Source organism: Elgaria multicarinata, chromosome 1 (genome assembly GCF_023053635.1).
Source record: "Elgaria multicarinata webbii isolate HBS135686 ecotype San Diego chromosome 1, rElgMul1.1.pri, whole genome shotgun sequence".
In the NCBI taxonomy this organism is placed as follows: Eukaryota; Metazoa; Chordata; class Lepidosauria; order Squamata; family Anguidae; genus Elgaria; species Elgaria multicarinata.
Window position 1 is genome coordinate 168098439 of NC_086171.1, and position 23236 is coordinate 168121674.

General features: G+C 40.2%; 1 protein-coding gene across 2 annotated transcripts; it reads right to left on the bottom strand.

The window, feature by feature from the left end:
• Positions 1-504: 504 nt before the first annotated feature.
• On the bottom strand, positions 505-21901 carry PM20D1 (peptidase M20 domain containing 1). Of its 2 annotated transcripts, XM_063142612.1 has the most exons (13): positions 21662-21901; positions 18477-18563; positions 15976-16211; positions 14502-14588; positions 11749-11882; positions 10706-10825; positions 9590-9665; positions 8307-8368; positions 7047-7125; positions 5514-5585; positions 3864-4032; positions 2882-2981; positions 505-1769 (listed from the first exon to the last, which is right to left on the bottom strand). In XM_063142612.1, exons 1-13 carry the CDS (start codon positions 21879-21881, stop codon positions 1640-1642), a joined length of 1572 nt encoding a protein of 523 aa, XP_062998682.1. In that variant the 5' UTR covers positions 21882-21901; the 3' UTR covers positions 505-1639. The 2 variants fall into 2 exon arrangements, with proteins under 2 accessions (XP_062998682.1, XP_062998690.1); XM_063142620.1 differs by lacking the exon at positions 14502-14588.
• Between the last annotated feature and the right edge of the window lie 1335 nt (positions 21902-23236).

The window sequence follows — 23236 nt, forward strand, 5'->3', positions numbered from 1 at the left end:
AACAAGGGGGGTGGCTGGTTGGAATTTAGGGAAACTTTGTCCTACCTCATAGGGAGGAAGCAGGTTGCTGCTCCCTTCCTTTACCAATTCAGGGAATTAAAAAACCCTGTAAATTAAATCTTTCTAAAAAATATGTCAAATCATAAATCTGACATTACAGACATACGGTTAATACCAGATTTGAAAGAGAAACAATCTAAATATCCATTTGAGTAAAAAAGCAACTAAGTAGCACTCAATATATCATGTACCATCAAAACCAGAAACTAGGCTTTTTTAAATCAGAGCCAAATTTTAAAAAGCAAATATAAGACTAGGAGCTGTTGGGTTCCTATCTTGAGATACCATAAAATATCTGCAGACAACTTAACGAACTCTATAACAGCCCTGAGGAAGAGCGCAGTTTGCGTTCGAAACGCGTAGGTGGCACCTTGGCACTGTAAATAAACTTTTGTAAATATTCTGTTTTGAAGATTGCCTGGTTCTACCTTTGCCTTTGGCTTTTTTTAATCAGAGCCAAATTTTAAAAAGCAAATATAAGACTAGGAGCTGTTGGGTTCCTATCTTGAGATACCATAAAATAGCCTGCATTTCAGAAAGGAATCCTTCAAAGAATCTTTTGAGATTGACAACCCATTTCTGAAAAACATAGACAGAACTAGTGTCAAGATATGAATGCCTGAAAGCCCAGCTAAATGTAAGGGTAACAGACCAGTGTGAAAGAGATGGGCTACTGTCAAAGGGTGAGGGGGTATTTAAGAATAACGGATTGCAGGATTGAACTGGGCCCTACCTCCACTTTTCCTCCCCAAACTATCCTGATTGTTTATCTCCTAGTCACGTCCTGGGTCTAGAAGCAAACCTTCCTGGGAGGAGGGAGGGGAAATGTGGGGGCAAGAAGAGGGTTTAATTCCCACTTCCTGTTTGCCTATGCTCAGCTTCAAAATTCCTCCCTCAACTTTGTATGAATTTGACAAAACCCAAGTCAATTTGTGTCTCTGAACCATGTAATTTGTCCCTGAGGTAAATTATTTGTAATTTATTTTTTGTTGGCATGGTAGAAATGCTTCTGCCAACACTGGAGAGGTTTATATGCATCCGTTAAACATATACAAAAACTGAAAATAAATCAAAATGTAAGTACAAGGAAAAATTCTGGCAGAGATGAAATCTAATTTGCTGGATTTCTACAAGTTTAGGAATACATGCACACAAACTCCAAACGGCAGCTCAATCTTCAAGTAATTAATACTGAAAGGTTGGTACCAGATAGTACCAACTGTCTGTTATCATCAGCTTAGGACACAACGGGGATAGTCCCATTATGTTTTGGAAGACCCACTTATATATGGAGAACTGTTCTTTATACTGCTATCCTATATAATCAGCATTAAGGTGTTCAAGGATCTAATTGCACAGCATTAAACGTAATACCTTTGTTTTGGTACAAAGGGATGTGTTCAGTTTTAGTAACTTTCACAACAAACTGCAGTGCAATACAGTAGTATCATTACATTAAATCTGTATGTTAGTTATAATTCCTAATAACTCAGTTCTGGAACACAGGGAAACATAGAACACAGCCTCTTTGAATACTTCTGATTCCTAACAACTCAGTCGCCTTCCTACTTTCTTGTTTTCATAATTCGTGAAGGTTTGTATGTGGCTCTGCGAGTTGGTTTAAATCAGAATTTTGAATGAGCTGGAAGAGAAATTCCACTTGCTTTTCATAACCTTCAATAGAGATCCTTTCATTCAATCCATGGAACCTGATAAAAAGAAAAAGACACAGCTATTTTCATCCCAGTCTGCATCAGTAACCTACCTTAGAAATATACACAACTCAGCAACAGTCTAAGGGTTGGAGCCAAACTTAATGATACTTAAAGTAGACCCACTGAAATCAATGGTCATGCCCAAATTAAGTCATAATAATTTTAATGGGTTTACTCTTAAGTATGAAAAAGTTGTGATCCAACCCCAAGCTTCTAATTATTAAGTATGAGGATGTAGCCATCCTTCTTAGGATGCATATTTAAGTCATCTACATTTAAGCCTAAAGCACTCCAAGGACACCAAATCTGTTCTTGCAGTTAATGTCCCCCCCTTTGGACCTTATAAGGTGAGAAATTGGGATAAAGAATTATATTTGCTGTTCCCCAGCAGTTTTAAAGAGCATGCACTACACTACAAATGTCAAGCAACCAATTTCAACTGTGGGGCCGTCTACACAGCACCACTTTCAATGCTGATCTCCCCAAAACCCCACACCATCATTGTTTCCAAGGGACTACCACAGTGACATATGGGCAGGATTGATGGTGAGGTACCAAGCCCCCAAATTTCGCAGCATCGAGTTACAGAGCTGTAAATGCACAGTAAGTAGGGACTAATGCTGGGGCTCTCTAATGTCTTCTGACATTAGCTCTATGAAGTGAGGGTGAGAAATCTCCAATAAATTCTCAGGAGTGTACAGATTATGGGTGTGTACCACTGGCTATTTCCATAGCAGCAGAAAATAAGGACTTTGTAAAATCTGTTTGGATTTGCAAGTCTGAGGCATTTAGATAAACTTAGTTCATTTCCTTTCACTGTGCGTGTATGAAGCATGGCTGAAGTGAACTAACCACATGTTAAGCTTGTAGCATGAGATTAGAATAGTAGTGTTTTACTGCTTTACTGTGGCTTAAGATCCCTTGGTGGTCAGTTCTAACTGTCGAAACTGAGAAAAAAATCCTAATAAATTGGGGCATACATATCAGAATGAAGGAATGAATAATAAAAAGTGGTGTGGGGGAAGGTAGCCTTCTTGTCTGCGAAACACTCATGTTTCTCATGTGGTGTTTTCGCCAGGAAGTAACTGTCAAGTAGAATACAGTACCTTGGTAAATCATTGGCTTCAAAGATCACTGGGTTAAATCGATAAATGGCATTTGTGAGACTGCCGTAGTGTCTGCTGTCAGTGTTTCCAACACAAATGCCTAGGGAAGAAATCAGTAATAAAGAATTGAACTTTTGTAAACCGCCCAAAGAGCTTCGGCTATGGGGCGGTATATAAATTTAATAAATAAATAAATAAACTGGCAATATTGATGAAGATGCATCAAAAGATCACAGGCTAGAGCAGCCTTCCTCAACCTGGCACTCTCCTGATAGGTTGGACTACAATTCCTATTTTTCCCAGACAGCATGAACAATGGGTGCACTGTCTGAGAATGATGGGATTTGTAGTCCAACACATCTGAAGGGCACCAGGTTGGGAAAGGGTGAACTAGAGGATTTAGATCTTTAGCTTTCTTTCACTTGCATTGGAAGCTGAATGCCTACATTTTTTTAGAAGCTTGGGAAATTCTCCTCTGCCAATTAAGCATCTCAGGTCTCAGTAGAATTGTGTCTATTGTTTTGTTTAAATATTAAGGATCTACTCAATAAGCTATTTCGAATAAGACTAAAGGCTCATAGACTGGAACAGTCTGAAGTTGCAAGGCACAGTCCAACAGCAGAGACGGTTTAAATGGAAAATATATAGTCTACCTTCACCTCTGCACAAGTCTGAAAAACTGCATGTATGAACTGAGACATTAAACTCAAGTACATCGTTTGCCAGTTTCCTGTTGGCTTTTTGTGTTTTACTTCCACCATTAAAAACTCCCAAACACCTTAGGTAAGAAAAAGGGAACAGAAGAGGAAATACAACTGTTTCCAGTCATTAGTAGCATGTGAGTACGTATGTGTGTCTCTGCACGTGCACAGATGTTGGGGGAGGAGGGGAGAAAGAGCAGATGCAGAAAATGGAAATGAAATAGGGTTTGGTGGGTGGAAACAGAAGAGGAAAACAATAATAATCATGCATTTGCCATTACCTGGAGCTACACTGCCAACATCTGGGAAAACATCCAGGATGGTCTGGCGGAAAACCTGTACTCCGAAGGTCTGGTCATCCCAGGGGCTAACTGGGAGTGGATCAAAGGCACTCTCCATTTCTATCTTCACTCTCTTATCATCAATTGTTTTGTCTACTATTTCCAGGACCTAAGAACACACCCAAAAGAACAGAGGAACTAAAGCAGCAAGATGGTTTCCATTATGATATTAGCAGAAGTTCCAGACTCTATGTCAACTCTGCAAACCAGCTACAGCTCACTAAATAAAAATACAGTCAGGACAGGAGCCCTTGATGGGCCTCACAGGGAAGTCTGCTTTCCTGTTACACAATGGGATTAGTAGCATTACAGTTTTACTAATTTCTTTTGTCATCTCGGTTTTTTGGGTCTACCAACTCAAGTTATATATCTGTTTAGAAAAAAGGAAGATGCCTCTTAATAATCCTCCCCTACCGTTTGGGAGAAAGGAAGATACAACATATCAGACTTGCCCAGCACTTCACACATAAATGCTCTAATCTTTGTGGCTCTCCTAGTATCTAGTAGGCCACAGTTCATTACCAGCAGACCTTACATTTTACAGAAATGTTACACAGAATGCATCTTAAAGCTCTCAACAGTTAGTAACCAAACACCTACAAAATGCATCTTTTTCCAGAATGAAGGCTTTGGTGCTCTGATATTTTCATGGATCATCCCTCTATTTTTATTTAGGACCTGCCCACCTGCCTGATAATGATCCTGATACTGGGAGTATCTGTTCCCAGCTTGATCTGGAGCACAGTTCTTTGTCCAGATTGCCTATTTGGCCTTACCATGCCAAATCCCAGCAGCACTTCCTGAAATCCCTGTTCTAACTTCATTCTAGTCCCCCATTCCCTGACAGCAACTTTCATTCAGAGGTAGCAATATCTTGGTCTTCCCACCTTGGTATTGGGGAGCATCTGTAATTTAGTGGTAGTGCACATATTTTGCATGCAGAAGGTCCAAGGTTCACCATATTTCATGCAGGTGCCTTTTCTGCCCAGGTTCATGACTTTAATCTTCAGAGATTCCAGAGACATCTTGCTTCAGCCTCTTCCTACCACCTGGGACTGACTCTAAGCTTCTCTAAACAAGTGATTTATTACATGCTTGGGATTGGCCACTCATGGGAATTTGAGGGTCTATTACATGACCTCATCTACAGCCAGGATGTTCCCTGTGCTATCACCCTATAATCTCACTTTTAAAAGGATTACAGATAATGTGCTATTTATAGTAATCACTGGGATAGTGTGGAATCTCACCAGTGTGTAAAGTCGGCATTGTGCTATAATTCTGCCACTAGATGGTGCTGTCTCATAAACACAATGGAGCCTTTCTGAGAAGGGAAATTTTCAATTTAAAATCACGTGTGCAAAGGAGCGCATTGTGAAGGTGGAAAGACTCTGGAGGACGAAAGCCTTGGTAAGGCTGTGGGATTTTTCTTCTGTGTAGAGAAGATCCTTATTTCAATTTTCCAGCATTCTCACATAAGACTCACTGCCAGATTCAAGAAGCCACTTCACACCCCCAACCAGGACTATTTCAAATTCCAAGATTAAAACATTAAGAGTGAACAAACTCCACTGCATATAGTCATAGTACCTCATTAACTGTTTGCGATGAATGGATGCGGAAATTCACAGTTGCATTTGCTGATGGTGGAATAACATTAGACTAGAGAGAAGAGAGAGAAAAAGAGAGGTCCAAACATATAGAGAAGCATCCTCAAGCAATGACAAACCACAGACCTATGATAGCACTTTCCAAAAAAGCTCCACTATCCACTAGTATTTTCTATTAATATTATATCAGCCTTGCAAATGATATTTATGGGAAGGATATCACTTCCTTTCTCTATTTGTTGTACTTCCCCACAGCCACTGTATTGAATAAAATTCTGCTTTCCCCTCTTTGGCAAGGGAGGAACCCACCAGACACACATGCACTTGTTGCAGCATTGACCCATGTTGGGTGTCACTGAATGGCTCATTTGTCCTAGTGAGGGTGCTCAGTCTCGAGCCCCAGTCATGCTCAACTCATCCATGTCTGCTGAACCAAGTACATATACAGCTGGCTTCTTCCATCCTCATACAGGGAGGCTTGGTTCCATCTTCTTAAAAAGAAAGATGCTAGCAGCTCATGCCCTGTTTCAGTATTAGACAGCACTAATGTATTTATACTTGTACAATTAACACAGGATACAATTTACACAGGGTGGTTATAATCTTAGGGCCAAACTAAATGTGACAGAATACTCTCCTGGCCTGCACTCTCCTCACCTGGAGTTCATCCTCTTCCCCAATCCCCAATAATTATTTCCCCTTGTCTGGATTCTCACACTATACGTGAGCCTACTTGGACAGAGCCATCTACTCATGTAATCATTTTGTGCTTTAAATCGCACACCCCATTTCATACATGATTGGGGCAGATCTGCATTTAAAGAGACAGGTTTGCCACCATGTGTAGTTTGGGCAACTGTTTTAAACAAACAAAAATTATCAAGAAAAAAGCAAAGAGTTCTTTCCCATTTCACCACTGGGTGTCACTGTTTAACTATCGCACCAAGTGAAAACCATTTAGTCAATTAATTTTTTCTGAGAAAGAAGTTTAGAATAGAACTACTAAACACTCTTCAGTGTTGCATTCTCAGTAACGCTGTTCATTTATCTGATGAACAAACTGCTTTCATTGTTCAGGTAAACTCACGGTCTCTTCATACATAAAATTTTTCTTAGGTATAGAACTTATATTTTGTTTAGCAGTGCACACTGTTAAAAACAAGTCCAGCAGCAATGCTGCATCTAAAAATGCTAAGTATGAATGTGACAAACAGCTGTTTAAAAACATGTGTGCCCTACAGGAATTTTGGTCACAGAGCAGAAACTGGCTGCAGCTTGTAAGTACACTCTGTGGCAAAGCATTGGTTACAAATGCCCAACACATCTGGAAGGCAGCAGGTTTGAATCTATGTTCTAACTTCAAGGAGAACGCAAACAGTGAATATTCAGTCTGGGGAATTTATCATTCAGGGTATTCCTGTAATCTTGGTACTAGTAATCTTAAAAGCCATGACTGTAGTTCCGAGAAATTTCAATTTTCATTCTACATTAAGGAAAATCCACACAACAGTACCTTGACACCTGCATGAAATATGGTGATTGCAGTGGTGGTGCGAACTAGAGCATTAGTGGAAGGTTTCTGCTCAAGAAATCTGTGTAAAGGTTTAGAAGACACAAAATGCTTAGAGATCAAAAATAAACTAATAGAGAAGTTTGCATTCTACAAGTGACCACAAAATTATAGATTAATAAATATACATTTGTCTGCACAAACTGCACTTCTTCCCTTTAGGGTACTGTGGGAATATTGCATTTTCCAATGTATTCATTACTTTGTGATTGTTGAGTGAAGTATGGCTGTGCAAGTATCATGGGCACCTATTGAACATCGTTTGTCTTTGCGCTATTTCTCCCCATCAATGTATGTATGGTTCTGTGAACCTTTCAGATTTTAAAAAAAATTTAGTTCCTGCATAGCATACTCCCCTGGTGTAAAACCCCAGGATAAGAAAGCTAATTGAACTGTATTGAAAAACAAACAAATAGTGAAACAGTCGTAAAAATTCTCCCAACATCACCCAGCTCTCAACAGAAAAGCTGCACCCTCACTGTAATCACTGTATTGAAATAAATACACACTATTCCCCTGCTTTCCTTCTCTGCCCTCAGTTGTCTTTCATGCAGCAAATTTTATATTATAACAACTTGGGGCAGAAACCTCTTCTCTTCTACTTTGTGAACTGCCATGCACACTAATGGCAGTGTATGAATAAATTATTTAATTTGGAGGGGAAATAGAAATTCTTCACAATTCTTTTTAGTATTTCACAAAGGCTAAACGAAGCTGGTGTTGGAAAGGCTTTGAATGAGATAGAGCTTTTCTACATGAGCCTGTTAATTGCTGCATCTACTTTTGGTTTTGTTGCAAAAAAGATCCACACCAAGAACTTTTCCTTTCCTGCATTTCCGCTACATAACCTCTAAGTGGCATAGTGCTATAGCAGAATATCGCAATTACACAAGTAGGAAAACACTCTCTTGCTTTCAAAAATAATACCCCATTCTAGCCACTCTAAAAACAACCAGGAAAGTGCTCTTAAAAAACTGAAACGAAACTGGGGGATCAAGATGTCGCCTAAAGAACCTCTAAGCAATCATGAGTGCACAATAAATGCATTGGGTAGAAAAGCTCATTATCTGTCAACCTAAGAAAATGGATCAATAACTTCAAGAAGGAAGCAAGACAGTACCAGGAAGGTTCAAGTCTCCTCATGAATACATTCATACAGATCTCAAGGTAAGAATATGATGAGGCATTATACTTCTTTCTTACCTGCCAATAAGAGGTGCAAACAGCCATAGATTTGCCATGATGATATTGAGAGGGAAGCGGAACTGAATAGCAAAGGGAGGAGAAAAAGCAAATGCATATCTGCAAATCTGGCTCCAGATAAGCGTTTCTTCTAAGGTAACATTTGACATTTAAAAAAAAACCGTTGAAGTGATTCTGCAAGTGCACATGTTAGAAATCGTTATATACATAAGTACATGCCCTCTGTATATGGGAGCCTGGACAATAGGAGAATGGAATGGAAGGTTGGCCATGTAGGAGGGCAGGATCTACACTACTGCTTTAAAATGGTTTATAACAGTAGTGACAACTGTTGGGGCCCAAGACACACTCCCTATACAGTCTTCAAAACATTTTCAAAGTGTTATATCCTGCTTAGTGTAGATCTGGCCGATGTGGCAGAAAACTGTGCACGTAGGAAGGAGGGGATTTGGTGGACCACTGGATCCTGTCAATAACTTTGTAGGGATAAAATTGAAAGCACAACACACTAGCAATCTAGGATTCTGCCCATGACTTTCCTGTTTCAAGAACCTTCCTTCAAGTAGCTGATATTGGCTTGCCTCAGCCAACATGCCAAAGCATAGTTTAGCACTATGAATGAATGCTGCACTCACACAATGCTCCCTGGTCCCACTACTTCAATTTGCTTCTGATATGAGCAAACATGCTGTTGTGCTTATATCCAAACAACCAAACTATTGTTTGTACTTACCCTCCAAACCAGTTTTGCAAACTTCTGGTTAAAGCTGGTTTGCAATCTAATTTGAACAACAAGCACAAACCATATTAGGCTGTTGGTTCAGATATTATAGCAAGCTATGGTTTGATCAAACCAGGAAGTAACTAACTGAAGCAAAGTGTGTGATGGTGAGAGGATGTGAGCATAGGACTTATTTCCATAATGTTAAATAATGCTTTGGTTACGTTTGAACAGAGCCATTAATTGCGTTTTAATAACAGATTATTGTTATTTTATGCCTGCTTTTATATTTTGTAAGCTGCTTGTTGGGGGAAGCATGGTATAATGTTATTGTATCAATAAAAAATATATGGCAGAATCAAACCTTTACTGTAAAGGCAAACCTATTATGAATAATAGCAGTAGGAAACAATATTGAAAGTTATAGGTTCAGCAGCTCTTAGGAAATCTCACAAGAAAATGACAGAGAAATATTTATTACTCAACAATAATGTTAACACTAATAATTTCAAGGCCAATTTTACTGAAACACATGAAAGAGCACACATTGTTGAAAACTTACCTCCGGTGCCAACTGCTCAAACATCAGGATTTCAGGTCCATGACCAAACAGATTGGGCATGGGATTTTGCTCTAATCTATAAAAATCAAATTCAAAAAGCAAAACAAACAGACACCTCAATTATATTTCACTAATCCATAAATTTAGCTAGGCTAAGAAGTTATATTTTTATAGTATTTAGTAATAATATTTATAATTTGTTGATCATCTAAAGAACTAGTTGATCACATAAGACGACAAAACACATACAATGACAAAACATGTAAGATGACAAATCCTGCCCAGATGGGTTTATAATTTAATTATAATTCCATGAAGTAAATAAGCAAGTAACAAAACAGAAAACAGCATAACATAATTTAGTTAAATATTTTAGCTTCTGCCTTAAATCAGTAACATGAAGCTACCAGATTTCAAAACAGTTCCCTCCTCAGCGTTGGGATTATCCGACACTGTCCTGGGAGAGGGGAAGAGCGGGATTGAAGAGCACCAACCCGGCACCGTGAATACAGCCTCTTGGTCACAGGCTCAGTTGCAGCAGCGTATGAGAATTAAGGGACTGAGCCAAAAGCTTCACAGAAAAACCTTACCTCTTAATCTTGTAACTCTTTTCTCTTCCCCATCCTGAAATCATTTGAAGTAGGGGCAGGATGATAACGAAGAAAAATGAAAATTACAAGAAAGAGTGGGGAGACAAGATGAGATCTAGGCTTCACTGTCTCCACTTGCCTCTTGCTATTAACTTCTGGGTTAACACCTAGGGATCCAGCAGGCATCTTCTCAGCATCTATATACAACCCAGGGATTGCAAATTGCCACCCTCTGTTCTAGAAAATAACATCATAGAATGTAATGAACTCGATACATCTTATTTCAGAATACTTCAATTCACCATTGTATTCTGAGTAACCGTTAGTGATCCTCATTTTTGAAATATTCAACTAGCAGCTCAAGCTATTTCAGAACAAAATGTTTTATCTAACAACATTCGGCTGCAATTGTATAGAATGAGGCTTACTTAGAAATAAGCCCTATTGAACTTATTGGAGTTTTCTTCTGAGTAGACATGCATAGGATTGCACTTTTAATCTGTTACCAGGACAGTTAAACACTCACTTAGATAATGCTTCGGAAAGAATACCAATACTTGTCCTTTTGGGTGGTGCAGATGAATGGCCTGGCTCTGATGTCACACTGAAATTTGCTGTAATTGCACCCTTTTCTGTGATACCTATTCTGATAAGTGAGGAGGAAAAAATCTATTAATGAGATTCCACGTGAAAAAGAATAGTGTTTTCTACAAACTTTTAGTTGGATAAATATGGCTACTTTGATTGTTAGCAGTGAAATACTATGGTCCTGTGGGGGAGGTCATCCCAGGGACTACAGGATAGTAAAATCCCCCCTTCTACCACCTTGGACACTCCTACCACCTTGGGAGGGTGAATCCACGATCACACTGTTCCCCCTCCTCCTCTGCTACAGTCAGCGTAGGAAGTACCAGACTGCCTGCTCTTCCAAGGTCAAAAATGGGGGACACGTTTTGGCGGGTGGGAAGGGGAAAGGAGAGGCCAGGATCCACGGGATCCTACAGCTATCTTTGATGCTATCTCTGTCTACAAGAACATAGGTCTGCTACAAATTTTATTTTTAAAGATGAATGAGAGGTGAAATCACCTCCATCCTCCTCCTGCTCTACCTGGCTCTTGGGCACAGGATAGGCAGAGGGCTTTTGCCATCTTACTGCTGATGCTTAAAAACAAACAAAAAACTACGTGTCATGTTAAGGATCTCTGGTCAGTTCATAACCCTGCTATGCTGTTCAACCCAGCAAGACATGATGTCAGTGCCTCTCCAGCAGACCACACCTACTTGAAATCCAATGACTCAATGACCGTTACCATGCTCCCTTCAGCAACATTACTGTGTCTTGTAAGGGGAGGGACAACAGTAAACCAGTAGTGCATACTTCTTTTTGGCTGGGAGCTACTCTGATGATGCATTTACATTTTGGATTTCAATTAGCTAGAGAAGATTTTGCTAGTAGATTATAGTTTGAATTATTTGTGGTAGATTGGGGGCTACTCTATGACACATAATTGTTTAATAAGAGCAAAAATGCATTTGTTGTGGCAAGTTCTTATCTTTACTTGACTCACATAGCTACTGGTTTCTCTATTCCAGTGACGACCCCATCAAATATGAAGCTTCCCTCATCAAGTAAGAAAGAAAGTTGCACATCTCTCGATTCCAGCTCAGCCACAATCTTCTTTGCTCCTTTTTCGCCACCTACCTGAAAAACCCATAACAATATCATCTCACCAAAATCAAGCCACTAGCCTGATTTTCTGCCACAGACAGCAGCAAATTCCCAGTGCTTAAGTAGAAGACAATCACTATACAGTTGCCTCTTACTAGAAACAGCAATTTGTTATGCCCCAAACTATTGTGGTCAGGGCTGGGCAAAGCTGGTAGTAGACCCAGGCCAGATGGGAAATGCAGGCCCCATTTCAAACTGTTCGTTAAGTATTTTTTAATCAGCTCTAAATACATATGAACTAGAATGATTTATAAAAAAGGTAATGGCAAGCACTTTTATTCAAGATGTATATAAGGTATCACTTCTTCACATTCAGAAATGCTTTACGTGCTTTTCTTTGGGCAAATTCATCAACAACAGAAAAATTAAGCAACTTTGCCTGGGGGGGACTCAGAGTAGGCCCCCTCAAAATTTCAGGCCCACGCCAGCTGGCCCCACTGGCCCCACCTCTGCCCAGCTCTGATTGCGGTTTGCATTTAAATGAACCATACACAATCCCATTCTAATAATTATATTACTTGCTGAAGCTTCCTGAAATCTTGTACTCAGAGGTAAATTGTGGCACTAGAGCTGTTCACACTGAAGTTGTGGCATGTGCAGGATGTGTGCAGCCATCATTTTGTATATACAGCGCCCGCTTGGGGGTTGTGTTGTGCCAACTTGGCAAGGATGGATTATGTAAAGAATAAACAACTCTTGCATAACCCATGGCCTGTTTTAACCCACAACAACCCAAACTCAGTCAGTGAGTGCTATAAACATACCAGCTACTGTGTTAAAATACAATCATTTTTATGACAGACAATAGCCAGTAGTACCAATCTCCAGCAGTACAAGGAAAAGTGATAGAATTCTCCAATCTCCAGTAACAAACCCATAAATTTCAATATATCCCTTTTCATATAGTCTTTGTTATACTTGTTATATTACTGCACATATGCTAATTAAGAGGAGGAGGGCCTCAGGCTTGAAATCCCAATCCAGCCCTTCAGGATTGCCAAAATGGCCATTATTTGTTATTATTTATTTTATTTATTAAATTTCTATTCTGCTCCATAGCCGAAGCTCTCTGGGTGGTTTACAAAAGATTAAAACATAAAACATAAAAAAATCAATATACAATTTTTTAAACCATAAAAATAAAAAAACAGAAAAACATACAAAGACAATACCCATTTAAAAACAACTTTAAACTCTTAGCCAGACCAACAGACAGATCTGGGGTCAATTAAAACTCAACATATGCCTGGGAGAAAAGTCTTGACCTGGTGCTGAAAAGATAACAACGCTGGCGCCAGGCAGGCCATGTCCACTTCCCCCAGCCCCCACTTTCCCCAACCTCTTCTGCTTTGGCTATAGCAACTCTAAATGCAGTGGAGTCAGCAAACACTCAAACCTACAGGAGCTTAGCCTATAGGGTTCAGGCTACAATAGAGGTGGTCTAAATCCAGGCAGAGTCAGAACACAGTCAGGCCCTGTTCAGAAGACACCTTAAAGCACGGCTTTAACCATGGTGAATAAGGCAAAAAGCCTTATTCACTGCAGTTAAAGCTGTGGTTTAAGGTGTCTTCTGAACAGGGCCTCAGCTCGTTAGGCCACAAGAATCAGGCAACAGCAGGAATAGTCAAGAGAACAAGCAAGAGGTCAATCACAGCAAATCAGTTAGGTACTTTACACAGTTCAGAAGCAGAGTCACTAAGCAGTCCAAAAGGTCAGGAAACAGAGCATCAATTACAGGGCATGGTTCAGAAGGGAAGGTGCACAATGCAGAAGCTGGATGGACCAAGTTGTTCCAAAGCTGGCTGGGATTTCAGTGAAGGCTTTTAAGCCCAAAGCCTGCTGGACCCCACCCAGAGCTAAGCTGTAGTAATCAAAGCTCCCTTTCCAGAGCTTTACTCCTGAGGAGTCCTTTTCTAGAGGCAAGCACTCCTTTGCACACGAGCCTTACTGGTTTGTTACTTGGGGCGAGGACATTCTAGCTCTTCCTCTGAGAAGGGCTCCTCCAGTGGAAGCATGACAGAACCACGGATCATTTGGTGGTTTCCTGGCTTTTATGCATTTTTTCCCCATTCTAAAAGGTTAAAATGCTTTTTAGAGCTTCAAACCACAGTCAAATAGTATTTTTTGAATTTAGGCTCTGCTTTTTTCTCCTTTCGGTCTCACGTCCTTTGCCTTTGGCATCATCCACCACTGGAATGAGGCCCTCAAGAGCTTCTCCAAAATTGAACTTGACCCTTGGACTGAGAGAGGTTTCCCACTGCTGACCTAAGTGGAGTGGAAATCATCCTTTGTTTTGTTTGTTTGACTGGGAAAGTGAGGGTAGATACAGAAATGCAATGCAAAACAACATTAAAGATATACATTCTTCCCTCTTTGCAAAGCAAAACATTTGAATGCTGCTGACCGCTGAGTAATCAATGGACATCTACCACTTCAGCATGTGAAAATTCTGGTAATCAGGACAGTGCAACAATATTAATGACTCTTTGGATAAACAGAGTAGCAAGCTGACACAGAATCCACTATTTCACCCTTGAGGGTGGAGTAGTCTACAACTTCTAAAATAAATAACACAAAATAAAAAAGGAATACCTCTTCATCATGCCCCAGACCAATATAGAAAGATCTGTGAGGCCTGTAATTTCGTCTCAATAAGAATTCCAGAGCATGTAGAATGCCCTGAGGAAATGAAAAAAGAAGATTAAACCACATGGTATACAGCATCTTTGTTAGGGAATCTGTCCCATATTAAAAGTAACAGGAATATGGCTATAAAAAAAGAGCTCGTACACAGAGTTCAAGGTACACCTCAACTGCATCCAGTATGCCCTTTTCTCTATCACATGTGAGTGCTTTCTCCTTTTTCTTTCAACAGACTGAATTAGTTCAGCAAATGCTGATTGGCTTGTGGTTCAAAGGTGGGGATTAGCAGTGAGGGGAAGAGCGGTTGAGAGTTGTGTGTGGAGAGGGGAAGTGAGAGTCTGGGTTTGTCTGTGAAAGGGTCTAGAACAGAGTAGGGACGTCTTTTATTATTTTGGGAACAGAGTGAATGGTAGGAGACAGTGTAGGTTAGCGGGTAGCGTAGGGAGGGTTACATATAAAACTATATTGAAACAAACAAGTTGTGCGACAAATGAAACCACAGGCTTTGTAGACTGCATGAACTTACTTATTGTTAAACGTTTTTTTGTTTCATAAACTGGATTGGATTCTTGAAGTATCTGAGGTAATAAGGTACTTACTACCTTATTACCTCAGGTACTTATTACAGTGTTATATGGTGGCAGCGGTGAAGGAAAAGAGTGAAGAGAGAATGCTGGGCTGGCTGCTGAAGAAATGTAAAATGAGTATTGATAACTGGGAGGACTTGGCTCAGGAGCGTCCTGTGTCCTCACTGTGGGAAGCTATGTGGATCCAGGATCGGCCTTCACAGTCATCTGTGGACCTACTGTTAAAGTCTCTCTAACTTTGGAAGACAAACTTGGTAGAGAATTTTACTCAGAAGACAACCTTATTTTGATACGAGTGATCGCCAATAGTAGTAGTAGCTGTTTCTCCATTGCAAACTGAGACCAGGAAGATGTGATTTGGCAGGAAGACACTGTCCTCCCACCCACTGGTTTTATACTACAGCTCTCCCTGCTCCCCAGGTACCCTTTCCCCAATCAGAGATTTGAGATCAATGTTTTCATTGTAAACATGGGTTTGTAACCTAGGCTGGAAGAAAAACAGATGGTGAGAGCAGGAATGGGTAGTGGGAGAACTCCATACACCTAAACTTCACCTTTTCATTCACAATTTGCAGAAAAGTAGCAGCAACACTTCGAAAAAATGAGATTGCGGATCAACATGTGCAATAAGAAGTCAATTTGAAGCAAAATAAAATACAGTCAATAAGGTGCCTTTTAAAATGCACAACTTAGTTTTAGCTTGCAAATATATATATAATTGTTAATTGAATGCTCTATCCCTCTCTGTGAGCAGTGAATCATCAAATTTCATGGACACTTTCATCTCTCAAAACTTTTGCATCCCTACAAAAGGAGGGAAAATTTACGATACATACCATAACGGAGTTTTTGTTATCCAGTGTTCCTCTTCCATATATAAATCCATCACGTTCCTCACCAGAGAAAGGGTCACTGACATCCCATTTATCTGGAGAAGCTGGGACTACATCTATATGTGCAAGCAGCATGTAGGGCTGTAGCTGAGGGTTAGATCCCTGGATGGTGAACAAGTGGCTATATTCTCCAATAACTTCATGTTGAATGAAAGTGGCAGAAAATACTGCAGGAAAGGCTTCAGAAAGGAGAAACAGAAGGGGGAAAGTGAGCCAAAATTGCTCCTAACTTTAAGACTATTGATTGGATAAATCAGTGGAACCCTATTAACCAAAACCATGAGTGAAGCTTTTAAGGTTCTACTATGACAATGCTTGGTATCTCTGAGGTAAGAGTTAATTGAAAGATGGCGGCCGGGGGGGGGGGCAGGGGGTAGAAATAGTCTACAGTTTTTCCAGTTCCACACACTCCAAGTGTCGATAACAGATTTTGAAGCAAATAAATGATGATAATCCAAATAAGCATAAAAGTCTCAGCATTCACAGATCTTTTCCCTTCTTTGCTGACATAACAACTGGAAAAATTAGTGTGGAGCTAGAAAAATGAAAGCAACTCTACAATACATCTCAATTTTCTCTGCAAACACTAAGCAATATACCTATTTGACCAGTATTGGCTATGATATGTAAAACAATTATAAGGCCAAAATCATACTATACTAATCCACTTTTGTATTAACAACTGTAGTTCCTGCATACAGCATTTATTATCAGACACTAATAATAAGACTCAGACTCATTTTTCTGTAAGCTTCCCCCACCCCCCCGTCTAAACATGCCTAGTATTGTACCTTGAATTTATATGGAACTTGTTGAATGCTCAAAGATCTTCACATACATTATCTCAGCAATCACAATATTATTATCACCATACTGCAGGTGGAGGGTTGAGGCTAAGAGAAAGTGGCTTACCTAAGGCAAATGTGTAAGTTCATAGCTGACATGACATTTGAACCCAGGATTCTCTGGTTCATACCCTCATACTTTTACGTTGCAATCCTATACAGTGATCTTCCCCAACTTAGTGCCCTCAAGATGTTTTGGACTATAACTCCCTTCATTCCTGAACATGCTGGGTGATGCTGATGGCAGTTATAGTCCAGAACATATGAGGGGCACTATTTATTTATTTATTTCTTACATTTTTATACCGCCCAATAGCCGAAGCTCTCTGGGTAGTTCACAAAAATTAAAACCATAATAAAACAAAAAACAGGTTAAAAGCACAAATACAAAATACAGTATAAAAAGCACAACCAGGATAAAACCACGCAACAAAATTGATATAAGATTAAAATACAGAGTTAAATACTAGGTTGGGGAAGGTTGCTATGCAGACATACCTGAGAGTAAGCCCCATTGAATGCAATGGGACTTCTAAGTAGATATGCATAGGATTGTGCTATTAGCCACTATGCTGCATTGGCCTTCCTATAACTTTTTCTGAGAAAAGACTTCAAGTGATGTAGTATATCTCATAAACCTTTGCATCACAAACCAAAGCTGCAAATGGTTGGTTGTTGTTTTTTTAAAAAAGAAATCTTCTAAGCTTTAGGAACATCGGAAACTGCTTTTAAGTTGAGTCAGACCATTGGTCCATCTAGTTTAGTGTTGTTTACACTGACTGACAGCAGCTCTCTAGGCTAGGCACAGGCAGAGGGTAGATCTCTGGGTGGTTTGCAGTAATTTTCCAAAGGTCTCTTTTAATGAGAGCAAAGGGATAAAACAGTACAGGTTCAACAGTAAGAGGTAAAAGTATAATAACAACTACCACTCTCTGCCATGGCTGGCCTAGTACTAACTGCTTATCTCTCAGTCTTAGAGTTCCCCATCTGTAAAACAGAAGTACAAATTGTTTGCTGTTGGCCAGGTCTTTGTTCAGCACTGCTGGCCAATTTTAGAGTCATGTATTAGAATTCCACATCTATGGTAACTTACATACGGATTTGTATATTTCTCAGTGTGTGACTCATGGCAGCCTTCTTCAACCTGAGGGCCTCCATATATTTTGGACTACAACTTCCAACATCCCCAGCCAGCCACGCATCCTCCAGACAGCTAGCATCTCAGACAGGGGATTTTCCCAGGCCTATGTGGAGATTAACCTGGAGAGCTTTTGTATGTAATTATGTGTTCAACCACTGAGCTGTGTAATTTATCACACAACAACAAATGCAAATTAGAAAAAAATATTAATGTAGAATTGTAAAAACCTATACATCCTTATTTTGAAAAAGTTCCACAGTTGCTTCAACTGATTATGCAGAACAAACTGCATTTTTTTAGTTGTACTCTACTGAATAATAAATCCCATTTTGTCAGTTTATTACTTTAATTCTGTGGGGAAAAACCCTTCAAAACACCTTTGTAACATGTAAGAATTAGATCTTCTATGCAGAAAGTATACAACTCCCTGTTAAAAGCAGGAATATAAATTCAAATACCTTTACGAATATATGGATCAAATTCTGCCAGGGCTGTCAAATTCTGATCATCTGGCGAGAAGGAAACTGTTTGTATTCTGATGGCACCTTCCAAAAAATATAAGATTTTAAAAAATTCAGATAGGTAATATTTTAAAATAATAGTGCAATGAGCTGAACCCACCTGCCCCCATAAAATATTGTATATAGGATTTAAATATCCCTTCACATAATTTGCAAGAATGTAATGTAATAAATAAAAAGAAGACAGTTTCAATATTTCTAAGGCCACTATGAATAGCAGGCGCATTTACCATCTGTTACATAGCTCAGCAACGTTCAGGTTCGCACATTTAGATGTGCACACATTCCAGTTGTGCAGGAGATAGTCCTGATCAAACGGCTGAGATCCCCAGACTCCAGTAGGCAAGATGTCTGCACATGTTGGATCATATAAAGTCATTTTGCATAGTTTGAAACAGCATATAATGAATGCATGGGGCTGTCCCTGCTGTCCCTATCTGACTTCCATGCATTCTTTGGCTGTCTGTGCAGAATGCCTACCTATGTAGGTTCTCCCTGTGTATGTAGGCTTTCCTCCCATCCCAGACGGTGGCATTCCTTCAGGTGAGGGGGTTGTATGGTAACCATTTGAGGGCTAGAGACACCACTCAAATTATGTTATATTATTTATTTGTTCAATACTGTCCCATAACCAAAGGCCTCTGGGCTGTTTACAAAAAATATTCTCTTTCTCACAGATATCATTCCATCCATTCACACACAAGCATGCATCCCATCCATATTTATTTATTTATTTCATTTCATACCGCCCAATAGCCAAAGCTCTCTGGGCGGTTCACAAAAATTAAAACCATGAAGAGCATAAAACCAACCAACAATCTAAAAACACAAATACAAAATACAATATAAAAAGCACAACCAGGATAAAACCACACAGCAAAAATTGATATAGGTTAAAATACAGAATTAAAACAAGGTTTAAATTTAAGTTAAATTAGGTGTTAAAATACTGAGAAAATAAAAAGGTCATACTTTCTTTTTATCGCCATCGCTATTCACTCATTCGTGACCATAGACCCCATTGAATAATCCATTCCCCTCCACTATACCCATTCTATTTCATTTGAAAACACACACACACACACACACACCTGTTCTCATTCCCAATCCATACACACACACACTCCATTTACTCTCTTCCTCCCATCTCTTGAACAAGACATTTTTTCCTAAGGCTAATTGGTGTGTGTGTGTGTAGGGATACGGCTAAAGAGGGGAGGCTACAGGCCAGATCTCAAAGTGCCACAGAGCACATCTAGCCCCAGCACTGCTGTATAGCAAAGCTCATGTTTTGTGGGACCCCAAATCTTATGTACAGATCATACATGCATACTACTTGTATGCATAGAGTGTGGTTTGCTCCCCTCTCATATGTTCACTGCACAAAGGTTCAGAGCATAGCAGCCATGCAAGGTATGTATGCCTCTTGTTTGGAGGCTAATCAGATATTGAAAAGCTTGTATGAGTAGTTCTACTACCAGAATATTAGGTGGGATATTGAGTTATTTTATGTAATAACTCAATATTTTATAAAACATAAGCCATAGTAGTAACAGCAGACATTCACTGAATAAATAACTGGAAAATTCTGCTATATGACAGACTGTCAGCATAGCAGAAAGTACTGAATTTGAGCCAGGAAGAAAAAGCACTAATTTAGCATGACAATGGCTAAAAGGTAGAGTTGCAAAATACAGACAAGCTATAATTTGCTCTCTGGAATTACCAGAAGTGACTCCCTATAAAGAAGCAGAGACAGAAACATTTACTTTTAAGAAATGAGTGTTTTCACCTGATTTCAACTTTGCATTTCTGACCTGGCATACTAACTTGTTTACCCACTATTATGGAATGATGTCAATTTTATGCTTAACGCTCAACAAATCAATCTTTCTCAACCACTAAAATAAAGAAATATTAGGAACTATAAAATGCCATTTCATTATTTATTATGTGTTCAAAATTCTGCTAAGAACTGTCCAATAAATAAAATAGACAGATATCTGCCAGAATGGTTTATAAACTAATAGACACAGCACAAATGGATGGCAGTTTGGTGAAAACAAACAAACATTCCTTTAACCCTCAAACTGCTTGTGGCCAGAATACCTGAAGGATTGCCTCTTCTCATATAAACCTGCCTGATCTTTTAAGATCTGCTTTGGAGTCTCTGCTCTGGATGACCCTATCTTCAGAAGTTAGATAGATGGTGACTGAGAAAAGGACCTTTTCAATGGTTGCATCCTGTGTGGGATGCACAAATAAATCCATGAGCCACCAACATTAGTCTCTTTTAGTTAGCAAGTTAAGATCTTTTTCTCTCCAATGCATTTAATGGATGATCTGTGATTCTGATTCTTTATCTGATTTTGGTCTGACTGACTGTGCATGCTGCTTATTCTGATTTTATTGTATTAATTGAAGTTTTATTGTAAATCACTTTGGATATTTTGAAAGATAGAGTTATTCTACACCAGACTGTTAATCCTACTTTCAATTTCATCTCAGGATTGAGGCACTTTAGCTGGTTTTGTTTTTGAAGCCACTGCTCTAAATAATTGTATAGAAATGCAGCTATACCATTCCCTCAAGTTCTTTAGCTATTATGTTCGTCTTCTTCTCACTGATCTTTTTCCCTTCAATTTTCCCTTGTATAAGTTGGAGTACGTTGTATTTTTCTCCTCGACTAATACGACCGAGCTATTGCAATTTTCTTCTTTTATAGGTGATAGTATCAACTGTGTGAATTAAAATATTCCCAGTGTATCGATCCTAAACTGCAATCCTTAGTACGCTTACTTGCAGGCCAACTCTATCAAACTCAGTAAGACCTACTTCAAAGAAAATTATGCATAGCATGGGAGCGTTAATGTGAAATACGCCCTTCTTTCTCTTTCAGAAATCCAACATGTGGGAAAAACTCAACTCCCCCCTCGGGAAAAAAAATGCCCTTTGCCCTTTCAGCGTTTTCCTCCTAAAATCTCCCCCCTGCCCCCGCCGACTCTGCCTATGGGAGACCAAACGGCATGAAGACGACGAGTCCTCTTCAGCCTGAGGGCGGCGCTGAGGGAACGTCTCACGCGGCTTCCCTCCATGCCAGTCTGCCATCGTCTCGTTTTTACCTTGGAGCACTTCCTTGAGCTCCCGCCGCTCTCGGGGACTAAATGCAGGCTCCACACGCTGGGGCTGCTCCCTTCGTGCCCAAAACCCAGGAGCCGACGCGGTGCGCCGCGTCCCATAGGCTCGAACCAGCACCGCCACCACCAGCACCGCCACCGTCCCGCACAGCCCTAAAGTAGCAACCCACAGGACCCCTCGCAACCGGGTCCTGAACGCCGCCATTTTCCAGCGTTCCGGCCGCAGTTCAGCAGAGGCATTGGTAGAGAGAGAGAGGCGCGGCGTCTCGCCAATCATTAATGGAGCTAGTTATTCATCACATCCGTGGAGAAAGCTTCTCGACAGTCTGTCTCTCAAGGTGTTTCCTCAGAGGTCTCGTCGCCTCTTACTAAGGCTTGGAAGTAAGCCCCATTGAACAAAATGGGACAGAATTTCCAAGAAAAGATACTTACTTTCCGAGTGTATTCGTAATACTTGTTTGAGGACCGTTTAAAAATCGCAAGTGAGATGGGGTTTGTGTTTCACAGAGCTCGTCATGTTAAAATAGGGGGAAAAGCGGGGGAAATAGATGTTGCCTGTGTAGGGCATGGTAAAATGCCCTACACAATAAAATATCTGGCTGGACATCAGGAAAAACTTCCTGACTGTTAGAGCAGTGCGACGGTGGAACCAGCTACCTAGGGAGGTTGTGGGCTCTCCCACACTAGAGGCATTCAAGAGGCAGCTGGACAACCATCTGTCAGGGATGCTTTAGGGTGGATTCCTGCACTGAGCAGGGGGTTGGACTCGATGGCCTTGTAGGCCCCTTCCAACTCTGCTATTCTATGATTCTATGATTCTATGAAAACCCCTTCAGTATGATGTTGCGTCTCTAAGGCTGCAGGTCACACTTTCCTGGGAGTAAGCCCCATTGAACACAGTGGGATTTACTTCAGAGTAAACATGCATAGAAGGAACATGCTTCACCATAAAAACTGCAGAAAGCTGTGTAGATCCATTAATCCCCCCTCCCCCAAAGCTAATACCATTATTTTTGTTGTTGTTTATTCATTCAGTCGTTTCCGACTCTTCGTGACTTCATGGACCAGCCCACGCCAGAGCTTTCTGTCAGCTGTCGCCACCCCTGGCTCCCCCAAGGTCAAGTCTGTCACCTCCAGAATATCATCCATCCATCTTGCCCTTGGTCGGCCCCTCTTCCTTTTGCCTTCCACTTTCCCTAGCATCAGCCTCTTCTCTAGGGTATCCTGTCTTCTCATTATGTGGCCAAAGTACTTCAGTTTTGCCTTTAATACCATTCCCTCAAGTGAGCAGTCTGGCTTTATTTCCTGGAGTATGGACTGGTTTAGGGTCCATTATTATTAGGGTCAACTAAAACGTGAAGAGTAGCAAACAAGCTTCCCAGTAGCACAAAATGTCTTCATGCTGGCTCTGGGGGTTAGAGATAATGGGGGTGTTGGAGAAGACAAAAAGACTTTCCTGGGCATGGTGAAAAATCCAGGTCTGCAATTTGTAAGATACAGTGGAGTGAGTAATGCAGCCTTCATATGAGCAATCTTCATGTTAGCAAAACTAGAGATTAT